The 14,010-nt window shown below is 39.3% G+C and overlaps 1 protein-coding gene across 1 annotated transcript; it reads right to left on the reverse strand.

Annotated features, from left to right (window-relative positions):
• Positions 1–11,864: 11,864 nt before the first annotated feature.
• LOC104210117 (uncharacterized) lies at positions 11,865–12,548 on the reverse strand. The gene is made up of 2 exons (XM_009758924.1): positions 12,236–12,548; positions 11,865–12,124 (listed from the first exon to the last, which is right to left on the reverse strand). Exons 1-2 carry the CDS (start codon positions 12,546–12,548, stop codon positions 11,865–11,867), a joined length of 573 nt encoding a protein of 190 aa, XP_009757226.1.
• Positions 12,549–14,010: the final 1,462 nt, after the last annotated feature.

Below are 14,010 nucleotides of genomic sequence, written 5' to 3' on the forward strand. Positions count from 1 at the left end.
GATGTGGAAGAGTTGAGTCAGAGGAACTCGATTTCACATCATGCTTATGATGAGTAAATATGAGGTCTTCAACAGATCATGTGTGTACTAAGATGTGTATGCTTCTTAATAAGGAGCCTTAAGGCACGGATATCTATTCACGAATATGGTGAAAATCTATGAGGAATTCAGAAGCTAGATACAAGTTTTAACAAGTAAAAGAAGTAAGGTGAAGAGGGGTACGAGGCACCCAGATAATGAAGATTATCAATATTTTCAAATCAGGCAGAGAAATATAAGCATTTTGGTACCTTCATCAATGACAGAGGTAAGTACAATTGGCCACACCCATCTCAGTTATGTTCTATGGGAGCTAACAGATATTATTTAAGAGAAAGATGGGATATCAGGATCCAGTTGGAGTTAGAGTAACCCAAAAATTGTGGATAGGTTGTTATCATTAACCAATGTTTCCGAAAGATGGTACAAATGTGGTAAAAGATATCCTTCTAAGACACCCAGATGGTGAACTCTAGAGTAGTACAATCAGATACGAATACTGGAATATTCAAAAATTTCAGAATATAGGCAGTGGGATCCTAGAAGGGACAAATATTTACCTTAGTATGACTCTAGCCCCGAGTAAAAAAAAAGAATGTTAGGCATTCTAATGAGATGAAGCTAGGGGAGCTTATAGGGAAAGAACTTTTTGTTGAAGTTTTCAACTCGACTAACTCTAGGTCCTCATACTGCCTTTCCTTAACTTTAGCCACGAGAGATGATTTTGCAGTGTTTTGGAGTACAACTCCACCATCATCAGAATCTACCAACTGAACACCCAAACAAGCCAATTGATGAATCTCTCTAGTTAATTGTCTTTTCTCGACCTCTACATGTGCTAAGCTACCCATATATCGGCGACTTAAGGCATCTGCTACAACATTAGCTTTCCCTGGATGGTAGAGGATGTTAATATCATAATCTTTCAATAACTCAAGACATTGCCTCTGTCGCAAATTCAACTCTTTCTGCTTGAAGATATATTGTAGGCTTCTATGATCTGTAAATACATCAACATGAACACCATATAAATAATGCCGCCATATCTTAAGTGCATGGACAACTGCAGCTAACTTGAGGTCGTGGGTCAGATAATTCCTCTCGTGCTTCCTTAACTGCCTTGAAGCATACGCAGTTAGCTTCCCATGTTGCATCAGTACACATCCTAACCCGACACCTGAGGCATCACAATACATGGCATAACCCTCTGGACCCTCTGGAAGTGTTAGAACTAGCGCTGAGGTCAACCTGTTCTTAAGCTGTTGGAAACTCTACTCGCAAGCCTTCATCCAATGAAACTTAGTTGCTTTCTGCATCAACTTCGTCAATAGTTCCGAAAGGGAAGAAAAACCCTCTACGAACCTTCGGTAGTATCCTACTAAGCCTAGAAAGCTACGAACCTCTGTCAGAGTGATAGGTCTAGGCCAAGATTTCATGGCCTCAATCTTCTGAGTGTCTACTTTTATACCTTCGTCGGATATGATATGTCCCAAGTATGTTATAGACTTCAACCAGAACATACATTTAGAAAACTTAGCATATAACTTACGATCATAAGGGTTTGGAGTACTGCTCGCAGGTGGTCTGCATGCTCGTCCTCTAAACGTGAATAAACAAGAATATCATAAATAAATACTATCACGTATGGATCTAAAAATGGTCGGAATAGGCAATTCATCAAGTCCATAAATACGGCGGTGGGTGCATTCGTCAACTCGAAGGACATGATAAGGATCTCGAAGTGCCTATATCGGGTCCTGAAGGCTATCTTCGGATCTTTCTCCTAAACTCTAACCTGGTAGTACCCGACCAAAAATCTATCTTTGAAAAGCATCTAGACCCTTGCAGTAGATCAAAAAAGTCATCGATCCTTGGAAGTGGATATTTATTCTTAATAGTTACCTTGTTCAGCTACCTATAATTGATACACATCCTCAGCGAGCCATCTTTTTTCCGCACAAACAGTACTCGTGCACCCCAAGGTGAGGTACTGGGCCTGATGAAAGCTTTCTCCAGCAAATCTTTTAACTGCTCCTTCAACACCTTCAATTCGGCAGGTGCCATTCTATACGGAGGGATGGATATTGGTTGAGTTCCAGGAAGTAAATCGATGCTAAAATCAATCTCTCGCTCTGGAGGAATACCTGGAAGCTCATCTGGAAACACATCTGCATACTCTTTGACTACGAGAATACACTAAAATGTAGGTATCTCAGCATCTACATCTCTAACTCGCACCATATGATAAATTCACCCTTTTGCGATCATTTTCCTTGCCTTCAGATAGGAAATAAACCTACCTCTGGGTGTCACTATATTACCTACCCATTCAAGGACAGGCTCCCCCGAAAAATGAAATTTGGCTACCTTTGCTCGACTATCAACTGTGGCGTAGCAAGCTGCCAACCAGTCCATGCCCATGATAACATCAAAATCCAACATCTCTAGCTCAACTAGGTCGGTTGAGGTCTGACAATTGCAAACTGTCACCATACAACCTCGGTAAACTCATCTAGCAATAATCGATTCTCCGACCTGTGTAGATACCGCAAAAGGATCACTTAGTATTTCATGCACTATACCAAACTTTCCCGTGATAAATGGGGTAATATATGATAAAGTAGATCCTGGATCTATCAAGACATAAGCATCGTGAGAGCAAATGGTCAATATACCAGTCACAACATCCGGTGAAGACTCCTGGTCCTGTCAATCCACTAAAGTATAGATACGGTTCTGATTACCACTTGAACTGGAACCTCTACCTCTGCCTCAACCTCTACCAGCCGAAGGCTGAGACTCATGCCCTGAAGGATGCATGGATATAGATGATCCTATTGCTGAACTCGCTGCTTGTGCCATTCCCCCAGAATCTTTATTTGGGCAATCTCGCATCATATGCCCTGGACGCCCACATGTATAACAAGCATCAGAACCTGCTCTGCATTTGCCCAAGTGTCCTCTACCACAGATGTCACACCACGATGGAAATGACCATGTCTTCCCTGAACCTCACTGTCGCTGCAAACCTGACGCCCGTGAGCTCTCACCTGGTCCTGACTGAGCATAGTGGTCATACCTATAACCCTGTAATTGAAATGGCGGAGGCCTAGGTGGCTGTCTGAAGTACTGGGGCCTATAATTACCCTAAGATTGCTCCTGATACCTGGAAAATTTTATCCTTTTATGCTGCCATTGCTCAGTACTCTCTGTACCCTACTGTCAACGCCTACCCCTTTGTATATTCTGGGTGAATACCTGAATCCAGGAGATATCAATACTATCCTGCAATGCAGCGGTGGCACATGCCTCGGTCAACTCTAGGGCCAACCCTGCTATAAACCTATGAATCTTATCCCACGTAGTAGCAACTATGGATGGTGCATATCTGGTCAATGAGTTAGAATGGAGACTATACTCTCGAACACTCATATTGCCCTGCTTGAGGGTTATAAACTGATCGACTCGAGCTTGCCGGATCTATCACAGTAAGTACTGGTCAAGGAAGGCACCTGAAAAACTCTCCCAAGTAGCTGGAGGTGCACCACGTCCCCTGGAACTCTCACATCCCTCGTACCAAAGGACGGCTATATCTCGGAGTCAAAAAGCTGCTAGCTCAACTACTTATTTCTCCATGGTGTGCATAACCCGAAAGATCTTGTGAAACTAATCTATGAAATCCTACGGGTCATCCCTCTGATCTGTCCCCGTGAACTCTAGGGGACTCAAAGCAATCGGACCCTTGAACTCCCAGACCCCTCAAAAGATCCTACAGTAGCTAAAGCCTTAGCTTATTGCTAGGTAGCTACCAATTGTGTCAACAAATGCACCACACTCCTCAAGTCCTTATTTGATGGAAGTGGAGGGGGAACTGGATATGCGGTCTCCCTAGGAATCTCCTCAGGTGGTGGAGGAGCCGGGAATGGCTGAGTAGGGGTCTCGCCTTGGGCCTCAGACTAGGCCCCGTCCACTAGGGGTACCCTACTGGTCCCCTCACCTACTACTATATCTCTTCTCTGGTTAGTTGTAGTCTTCCTAGTCACAATCATTTGTACATGCAAATATCAACACGTAAGTTTAACTCAAATTTCCAATAACTCAGTTCTATAGCACGATTTAGATTTGAAAGAAGGGTAACCAACTCCTAAATGCCCTGAAGTCCCCTGCTTATACAATGTGGTGCAAAACACATCTATAACCAAGGCTCTACTAGACACGGCTTATAGACTCCCTAGAACAGAACTGCTCTGATACCAAGTTTGTCACGCCCCGAACCTAGGGGGAGAGATTGGCACCTGGTGCCTCATCTAACCTTGTGTACCAACTTGCGACTAAGGGACTCTGAACATATAATGTTATAGTTTGGCCATGGGGCCACATTGAAAGATAAATTGCAAAGAAAAATATAAAATTGGACGGAAACTAATGTTGACTAAACATCAATATAAAGCTGGGCCGATAAGGCCGTCATACTACTATAGCTGACAAACCAACAAAATATACATATAAGGCCTACAATCCCAACATACTGCACTAGTTGACATGATATGTCTACAAGCCTCTACTGATATGTATTGTAATCGTAACAGGGCCCTGACCTACCCATAACATATATACATATATACATAAGATGTACACAAAACTCAAGACTCGGCAACTCCGAAGGATGTGGAACTTACCGATCAGGCTAAACTCAGGCCACACCTACTGAGGAGGTCTACCGGTCTGTCTGTCTGAACCTGCACGCATGAAATGTAGCACCCCAGAAAAGGGACGTCAGTACAAAATAATGTATCGAGTATGTAAGGCGATAAAATAACCAAAAGCTAAAACTATACTGATAACATAATAACTGAAAGTAACGGGGAGTCAAAGATGACCTAGAGATATACTTACCTGCTAATACTGACTCAACTCTCTCAATATAGTAAGTAAAATAAATGTGTGGCCCTATAAGGCTCGAAACATGTAACTGCTCTACTGTAGTAGGCTCGCTCATAGGCGCTCAGCCATACTAAGCTTTGTATCTCGGCCATTCTGGGCTCGCTCATAGGTGCTCGGCCACAGTAGGCTTGGTATATAACTTACCATGTGATCATAGGGTACCCAATAGGGGCCTGCCCATCGATTATAGCTCGATGGTGGTGAAAATACTGTAATAATGTATGTATATATATATATATATATATAAAGAGAGAGAGAGAGTCTCTGCTCTCTTGACTGGAAGAAGACAATTATCAATTGAATATAAAGTCCCGATAAGGTAGAATAGTGTAACTTATGAGACTAGGATAATGTATAAAAATTCGGGAGTATGAACTTCTCTTTATGCCTCGTCATCAAACACATATAGTTACGAGATCATGTCAAAACGAAGGAAGGGATTAGCCTTAACATACCTTATCACAATATTTCCAATCACCAAGTTGAAATCACCTTTTCTCACCTTAATCTACAACAACTATAAAAATAATATCATTAAGTTGTGAAAGGTACAACTATCGCATAATGAATGACAAGCTTATTTTGTATAAAAACGGGCATAATCTCCCCTATAATCCTTACTTCCTCCAAATTCAAGATAACACCAACAACACAAGAACACAACAACAACAACAACAACAACAACAACAACAACATATATAAATTAATTTCCAGCCTTATATACACCATAAAATACTACAAAACAGCCCAACATACTGCAATTGTTTCATACACAAAACGACCAAAAATAGTAGTGTCAAATGACCCGAAAATGTTACGACGAACGACAAGCCCACCACCCTACATCTATATGGTATTTATCCACACCCTTCCTCCTATAAAACTCCACAAAATAGTAGTAAAACATGCCGCCCAACAGCAATGCAAAACAATCCACTACAAGTGAATAACTCGAACTCACGGCTTTCGATCACCGTCCTGTGAGTTCTTACAAGTATAGAATGGCTTACCATGAATTTACAGCAGAAAAAAAGGATGAAAGAGATCAGTAAACTTACCTTATTTTTTGGATAACTCAACCTTTATCTTGGTTCTTCAAACTCTAGGTTTTACCCCCAATTAGAACTTGAAAGAGAGAGAAATTCAATTAGGGTTTGTGGGTAATTTTTGGGAGGAAGTTTGCAAGGGTTTAGGTCTTCTTATTTGTGATATATAATGATTTTTATATTGCAAGAGATAAGCCCTTAAATGGTCCCTTTGGCTGACCCGAATTGCCTCTTTTTGGGCTCCCATTTAACCAAGTAATTGACACACCTACTTGTCACCTAGCAGTGTGTGCAGTCTTGCAAAAATGCATATATCTCTCTACTCCGATATATTATTGATAATCAATTTAATGCGTTAGAAAATAGACTCATAGATCTTCTATTTTATGGATGTAACACCCCATAACTCTAAGTATATTGGGAGAAAATTGCAATTACATTTGACCCAAAGTTTCAGTAAAACTTATGAATGTAACTTGTGATGACTTTCATCGACTTTTGTTCCACAACTCGCTTGACTTCAAAAAATAACACATGACTATCATACGACTAACCTAATTCATAACATAACCTTCTTATCATATTAAGTACCCTAGTTTCACCCCAAAATTACATGTTATAACATGCTCATCTTGTCGACTTTTTACAAAACATTGTTTTCTTCCATTTCTTTAGCTTCTAAACCTTTCAACCCTCTTAGTACTTGTTGTTCATGATCTTCAATATTTGAAACCTCTGAGGTAACATGATTAACTTACTTTATATACTTTTAAATATTATCTCATTTTTAGTCCTATATTAGTTTGCTTACGACACACTTTTACGTATGCAAATATAGGGTGTAACATATGCCATGACGTAAGAGCTTACGAAGGGACCCGTAAAATCTATGCCCCACACATCAAAGATCTAGACCTCCATCACAAAGTTCATAAGCATCTCATTTCTTCTAGAAATTGACCATTATCTTTGTTATTGATCACGTGCTTTGACCATTTGGTTTGCATCTTGGTAGATCAATGGCCAATAATAGCCACATTCAAGCAGTTTTGTCGCAGTACGATTTCCACCATGATGTCCCAAACTAGAGAGTCATGACATGCTTTGAGAATTTAAATTACCTCATCTTCCGAAACACAACGCCGAATTATGTTGTCGGCATAAATCCATAATAGAAAAGGTTCCTCCCAAAATTATTGCCCACACTCCCGCAGGAACATCTTCTTTTAATAAGCTTCCAATCCGTCGGGGATAAGGTCACTAACCAAGAAGTTAGAAATGTTGGCATACCAAGGAGTGAAAGTGCTAGAATATGCCAATATGTGCTCATTTGGAAGGCAACATTAATTTTAAGATCTTCTTTTGATCTCCTTGCCTCTTCAAGCGTAGATAAGTTATCCGCAACATGATTCTCTGTTCCTTTTCGATCTTTGACTTCAAAGTGAAACTCTTGTAACAAAAGAACCCACCTAATCAATCTTGATTTAGCATCCTTCTTCTCCATGAGGAAATGGAGAGCAGTATGATCGGTATAGACAATCACTATGGAACCCAGCAAATAGGCTCAAAATATTTCAAAAGCATAGACAATAGTAAGTTGTTCTTGCTCCATCACAATGTAATTCATTTGTGCACCATTGGTTGTCTTGCTTGTATAGTGGACAGGATGAAGAATATTATTATGTCGTTGACCAATTACCGCCCCAATAGCTACACCATTGCCGTCACACATGAGTTCAAATAGAAGAGACCAATTGGGTGTCACAATAATAGGTTCCCAGAAACGGTGCCAAAATTTAATACGCTCAAATTGCACTTAATAAATAGTTTAAAGAGGTCGGTGTCAAATATAATAACTAACAAGGTTGGGGTCGAATCCCACAGGGAATAAGTGTGAAAAGGTTACTTGAATAGTGTGAAGCTTGACCTAAGTCGTAATTCTACTCCGTTAGCTTAAAAAGAGAATGTTGTAATTGTGAATTAACAAGATAGATATTTTGTTATGAGAGTGTAATTAATTTGGTTAAGAAAACCAAGTTAATGTCCCTATTAATGGAATATAATGATATCGGTGTTAATATGATATATTTCTAATGGAAGGTCCTGTGATATGCAAATGGTTCCTAAATGACTACCCAATATTTTTCAATAGTTAGGTAGTATTTCCTCTTTATAATTTTCCCAAATATAAAAGAGTTGCAATTAAGGACAACCAATTTATGCCAAATAAAACCCACTTATTCCTAAGTGATTCTATTAAATAAGATTTACAGTCTTGAGTTTTTGTTATTCAATTCTACCAAATCCTAACCCACTTTTCCAAGTAAAGATAGAGTGAAATGGCATTAGTCAATGTTTGCAACCATCAATATTAAATGAAGCATGAGAAATGAATAAATACCAAACAACCATTATAATATATATATATATATATATATATTCAATAGTAAACACTCATTAACATTAAACCTTTTTAGGGTCCATAACCTCAGTATTTAAAGCTAGCTACTTATACTAGAATCCAAGAACAAAGCAATAAATAAAGTCATAAAGCTTACAAAAATGACAAGATTCTCTTCTTCAAAAGCTTCCAAAATAATGTGTATTCAATGCCTCTTTTTCAGACAAGATACCCCACAAAAACCATAGTTATTCTATTTATAATGGGCTAAAAGTCGGGGGTCAAGATATGATAAAAATATCCTTGTAGATCATATCTGCAGCCGCAGAACAGCCATATAACACTTCTACGGCTCGCAGAATTACAATTTTCATCGCAGAATTGAATCTCCAGTTCACCAGTTCTTTAACGCAGATACATTCTGCGGTCCACATGTTGATTTCGCGATCTCCTTTGATGTCACAGAATTGCTCTCGCAGAAATTCTCATTGCAATTTTACGGTCATTATGCAGTCTGCACAAATGTTATGCGATCGCAAAATTGACCGCAAAGTTGATTCCAAAAGCTGTATTTATCTGTTTCACTATGCAACAGGTTCGCAGCCCGCACATCACTTTTGCAGTTGCAAACATGTCCCATTTCTGCCCTTCAATGAATTTTTTCCGTCTTTTCCTCATTCTTGGTTCATGAATTCTAGTTTGCTGCAAAACACCAAAAGTACATAAGAACTGACTTAAAATGCTGTAAAATATGAGCTACAGCCCATGTAATTAGTATCAAAAGTGCCCCAATTCTACGGCACATCAACACCCCCAACTTAGATTTTTGCTTGTCCTCAAGCAACTAAAACAAAGACATCCTATTACATACTAATCTATTTTCAATAGATCAGAAAGCAGTAGTGACTTTGGATGGTGTTGACTATTAGCTAACAAGCATGTAATTTTTTTTATTCACCCTTCTTAGAAGACAAAGATCATTTAGCAGTTCGAATAATTAATTTGTAAACATCGAGCCTCAAAAGCAATGACAAAGTGCTACCCACAGCTAGGTATGCAATTGTATCCTACTTCAAGAAACCTAGCTTCTGCTAAATCTTGCAATTCTTGTGTGCTCACATCAAAGAAAATCCCCCATTTAGCAAGCATGTAAAGGGGATACATTCAAATACTCTTACACTCAGAAAGAATGCTAAATGCTATAAGTATCAGTCCATATGTTTGCCCTTATTTTAACTCAATGTTATCCCAGGAATGACTGGTTGTAGATCACAAAGGACTTTTCACAGGTTGTAGTGTAGGCTTCGGGACGGGTTGGATGAATATTCAAAAATATAGTGATTTTACCTTCCTTGAAATCTACATACACTTTGCTTCTTTACAACATAGCCCTTATTGACTTCTAGTTACTGACATAGAATCACCTCAACGTACTTCTTCAGTTTTCACAAGACACTACACACACAGATTTATTTTTTTATACAAATGTTTTTTTTCTTTTGTTTTTCTTTTGGAGCTTGAATATCTTCATATACACAATTGTGAGGTACTTGTTTCTACACACAATGTACAACCTTACCAATTTTCAATTAACACTGATACCCCAACTTAGGCTTTTAGCCTCATTCTTAATCATTCAAAGAGGGACGGGTTCAAAAGAGAAAATTATTTCACAAAGGGGTAAAGGTTTGTAATGTAATAGCCAAGTAAAAGATTGAAGGCTCAACGAGGGTAACTAGGATAATCCATGTACCAGGGAAGTTCATTTGGTAAATATATAGTTAGCAATCACAAAGAGGGCCTAAGATTATTTCAACACCTAATCATCAACCTGAGAATTCCATTGAGAAACCAAACGGGCAAGTTCTAGACATTACAAGTTAAGCACAAGCATCATTTACACAAATTCTCACCCACTCACAACGCATAAACTGTTCGACTCGGCATAATTTCAGCTCTCAAGTTAATACAAGGCAACTCAAATTTTCATCACATGATATTTGAGATTCTAGGTAATCACAAAGTCAAAGAGCGAACCTCAATTTCACAAGAATGAATAACTGTTTATTTACAACATTTGAAGGGTGCAATTTATTCAATAAAAACTTATCACATGCTTGAAACTAGAACAAAAACACCAAACAAGTCAAAACATTTTGTGCTACTGCCATGGTTCTACTATTACACTCTTGGAAAAGAACCCGACAAAGAAAAACAAAGGGAAATTCATTGCTATATACACATCTACACTATTGAGGTAAAGAGTTTCAAGAGCTTATATACATGTTTCACAAAAAGTTTCAAGAGTTTATATACATGTTTCACAAAAAATTGACTACCCCATCCCCAACTGAAGAATTGTCCCCAATGCATTGAGAATGTAAGAGCAAAGTTTAGGGGCTTCCTAAGGCGCACTAGGTGCTTGTGGAACTGGGAGCTGACACTGAGGAAGCAGTGGGTGGAACCTCTGACTGGACAGTAGATGGAGAATCCGAAGTGGCTGTGGGACTGGAGGCTGACACTGCGGAGGCAAAGGGGTGAACCGCATATTGTGCAGTAGTGCCTGAGACCAACATAGGAAGCTCTACCAGTTGCAAAGCTGGGTCTTGGACCTGGGAGCTACTACCCTCACCCAAAGATGGATGTGTGGTCATGGGAGTGTCTTTTGTGACCATATCTACAAGGTAGGGTGCAATGGTTGTCTACACATCTGCGTCCTCATCATCTGGTGTCTCTGTAGAAACATCAATCTGTTTGCCTCTATTGTCCCGCTGACCATCATCCTTTTCAAGTAACCCCTCCTCATCAGTTTCCTCCTCAGATCCTTTGGGTTCCTTTTCTGAATGATCATCTAAATGCACAACAAGGCCCGAAGCCTGTGAAGCCTTAGTACCATGGCTCTCTCAGAGGACACCTCTGCTGACATGAGGTTTTTGAAATCAAGGCCAAGGGTAGGAATCTGGGAGGTACCAGTGCCCTGCTCCCTTACCTCCATAAGAAATGGGGTAAAATCAAACTCCAGGTTTTGCATTTTAAGGAGTTCTAACTTTTGCTCAGCTACATCCTTTTTGAGTTGAGGCATGTCCCCAACTTCACCCCGCTCAACCCTCTCAAGGCACACTTCAAAGTGCTTGAGTCGATCCTCATAAGATAGATGTTGTTTTTGAAGAGCAATGACTGAGGTTTGGATCAAGGCCAGTTCTTGCCAAATAAGAGATGGAAGTTCTTTCGTCAATTTGTCTACTTTGGAATTTGCATGTTGTTCCAGTAGACCAAGCATTGAGTGTGAATTGTTCTATCAAATTCCTTTCTCCACTGGTTCCGAGGTAATGGTTGAACCTTTGGCCATTTACTTTGAAGGTTTGAGTCCCGTCCTCGGATTCTAATTCAATGGCACAATAGGAAGACACATTCAGAACTTTGAACAAGCCAGACTATTTGGATTTGAGCTTGCCTAGAAAAAGTTTTAGTCTTGATTTGAAGAGCAAGACTAAGTCACCAGATTTAAATTCTTGCTTCACAATCTTCCTCTCATAAACAAACTTTATTCTTTTCTTGTACATGGTTGCACTCTCATACGCATGAAATCGGAACTCTTCCATCTCGTTGAGTTGTGTCAACCTTAGATTGGCAGCTTCAGCCCAGTCAAGATTCAACTTTTTTAATGCCCACATAGCTTTATGTTCAAGCTCCACTGGCAAGTGACATGGCTTACAAAAAACCAACTGGTATGGTGAGGTGCAAATAGGAGTCTAGAATGTTATTCGATATGCCCAAAATGCATCGTCTAGCTTCTTTGACTAGCCGATCCTGTTTGCATTAACAGTTTTTGCTAAGATGTTCTTGATCTCCCTATTGGAAACTTCTACTTGACCGCTCGACTGAGGATGGTAAGGGGTGGCCACCTTATGCTTAACTCCATATTTCTCGAGCATCCCGGCAAAAGCTTTGTTGCAAAAGTGAGAACCACCATCACTTAGGATTGCTCTTAGGGTTCCAAACCCCGTAAATATGTTTTTCTTCAAGAAAGTGGTTACACTCTTTACCTCATTGTTAGGCAAGGAAATTGCCTCGATCCATTTGAAGACATAATCTACTGCCACCAGGATATATGTCATGTCGTAAGAGCTTACGAAAGGACCCATAAAATCTATCCCCCACACATCAAAGATCTCGACCTCCATCACAAAGTTCATAGGCATCTCATGTCTTCTAGAAATTAACCCTTGTCTTTGACATTGATCACATGCTTTGACCATTTGGTTTGCATCTTGGTAGATCGATGGCCAATAATAGCTAGATTCAAGCACTTTTGCCGTAGTACGATTTTCACCATGATGTCCCCCAACTGGAGAGTCATGACATGCTTTGAGAATTTGAATTACCTCATCTACCGAATGATGTTGTCGGCGCAAATCCGGACAGAAAAAATTCCTCCCAATAAGATAGCCTACACTCCCGCAGGAACTTTTTCTTTTGATAAGCTTCCAATCCGCCGGGGATAAGGTCACTAACCAAGAAGTTAGCGATGCCGGTGTACCAAGAAGTTAAAGTGCTAGACAATGCCAATATGTGCTCATTTGGGAAGGCATCATTAATTTCAAGATCTTCTTTTGGTCTCCCTGCCTCTTCAAGCCTAGATAAGTGATCCGCAACTTGATTCTCTATTCCTTTCCGATCTTTGACTTTAAAGTAACTCTTGTAACAAAATAACCCACCTAATCAATCTTGATTTAGCATCCTTCTTCTCCATGAGGTATTGGAGAGCAACATGATCGGTGTAGACAATTATTTTGGAACCCAACAAATAGGCCCGGAATTTTTCAAAAGCATAGACAATAGCAAGCAGTTCTTGCTCCATCACAGTGTAATTCATTTGTGCTACACTGAGTGTCTTACTTGCATAGTAGACAGGATGAAGAATCTTATTATGTTATTGACCAAGTACCACTCCAATAGCTACACCACTGGCGTCACACATGAGTTCAAATGGAAGAGACCAATTGGGTGTGACCATAATAGGTCCCCAGCAATAGCACCAAAATTTGATACGCTCAAGTTACACTTAAATAAATAGTGTAAGCGTTCGGTGCCAAATATAATAACTCAACAAGGTTGAGGTCGAATCCCACAGGGAATAGGTGTAAAAAGGTTACTTGAATAGCGTAAAACTTGACTTAAGTCGTAATTTTACTCCGTTAGTTTAAAAAGAGAATGTTGTAATTGTGAATTAACAAGATAACTATTTTGTTATGAGAATATAATTAATTTGGTTAAGAAAACCAAGGTTATGTCCACATTAATGAAATATAATGTTATCGATGTTATTATGATGTATTTCTAATGGAAGGTTCATTGATATGCAAATGATTCCTAAATGACTACCCAATATTTCTCAATAGTTAGGTAGTATTTTCTCTTTATAATTTTTCCAAATATAAAAGAGTTGCAATTAAGGACAACCAATTTATTCCAAATAAAACTCACTTATTCCTAAGTGATTCTATTAAACAAAGTTTAAAGCCTTGAGTTTTTGTTATTCAATTGTACCAAACCCTAACCCACTTTTCCAAGTAAAGA

This window comes from Nicotiana sylvestris, chromosome 1, assembly GCF_000393655.2.
Source record: "Nicotiana sylvestris chromosome 1, ASM39365v2, whole genome shotgun sequence".
NCBI lineage: Eukaryota > Viridiplantae > Streptophyta > Magnoliopsida > Solanales > Solanaceae > Nicotiana > Nicotiana sylvestris.

Coding starts and splice junctions, on each gene's coding strand:
- LOC104210117 (XM_009758924.1), bottom strand. CDS start 12,548: ATGACATATATCCTGGTGGCAGTAGATTATGTCTTCAAATGGATCGAG. Junction 12,125..12,235: donor TGTTAATGCAAACAGGATCG/GCTAGTCAAAGA, acceptor GTCACTTGCCAG/TGGAGCTTGAACATAAAGCT.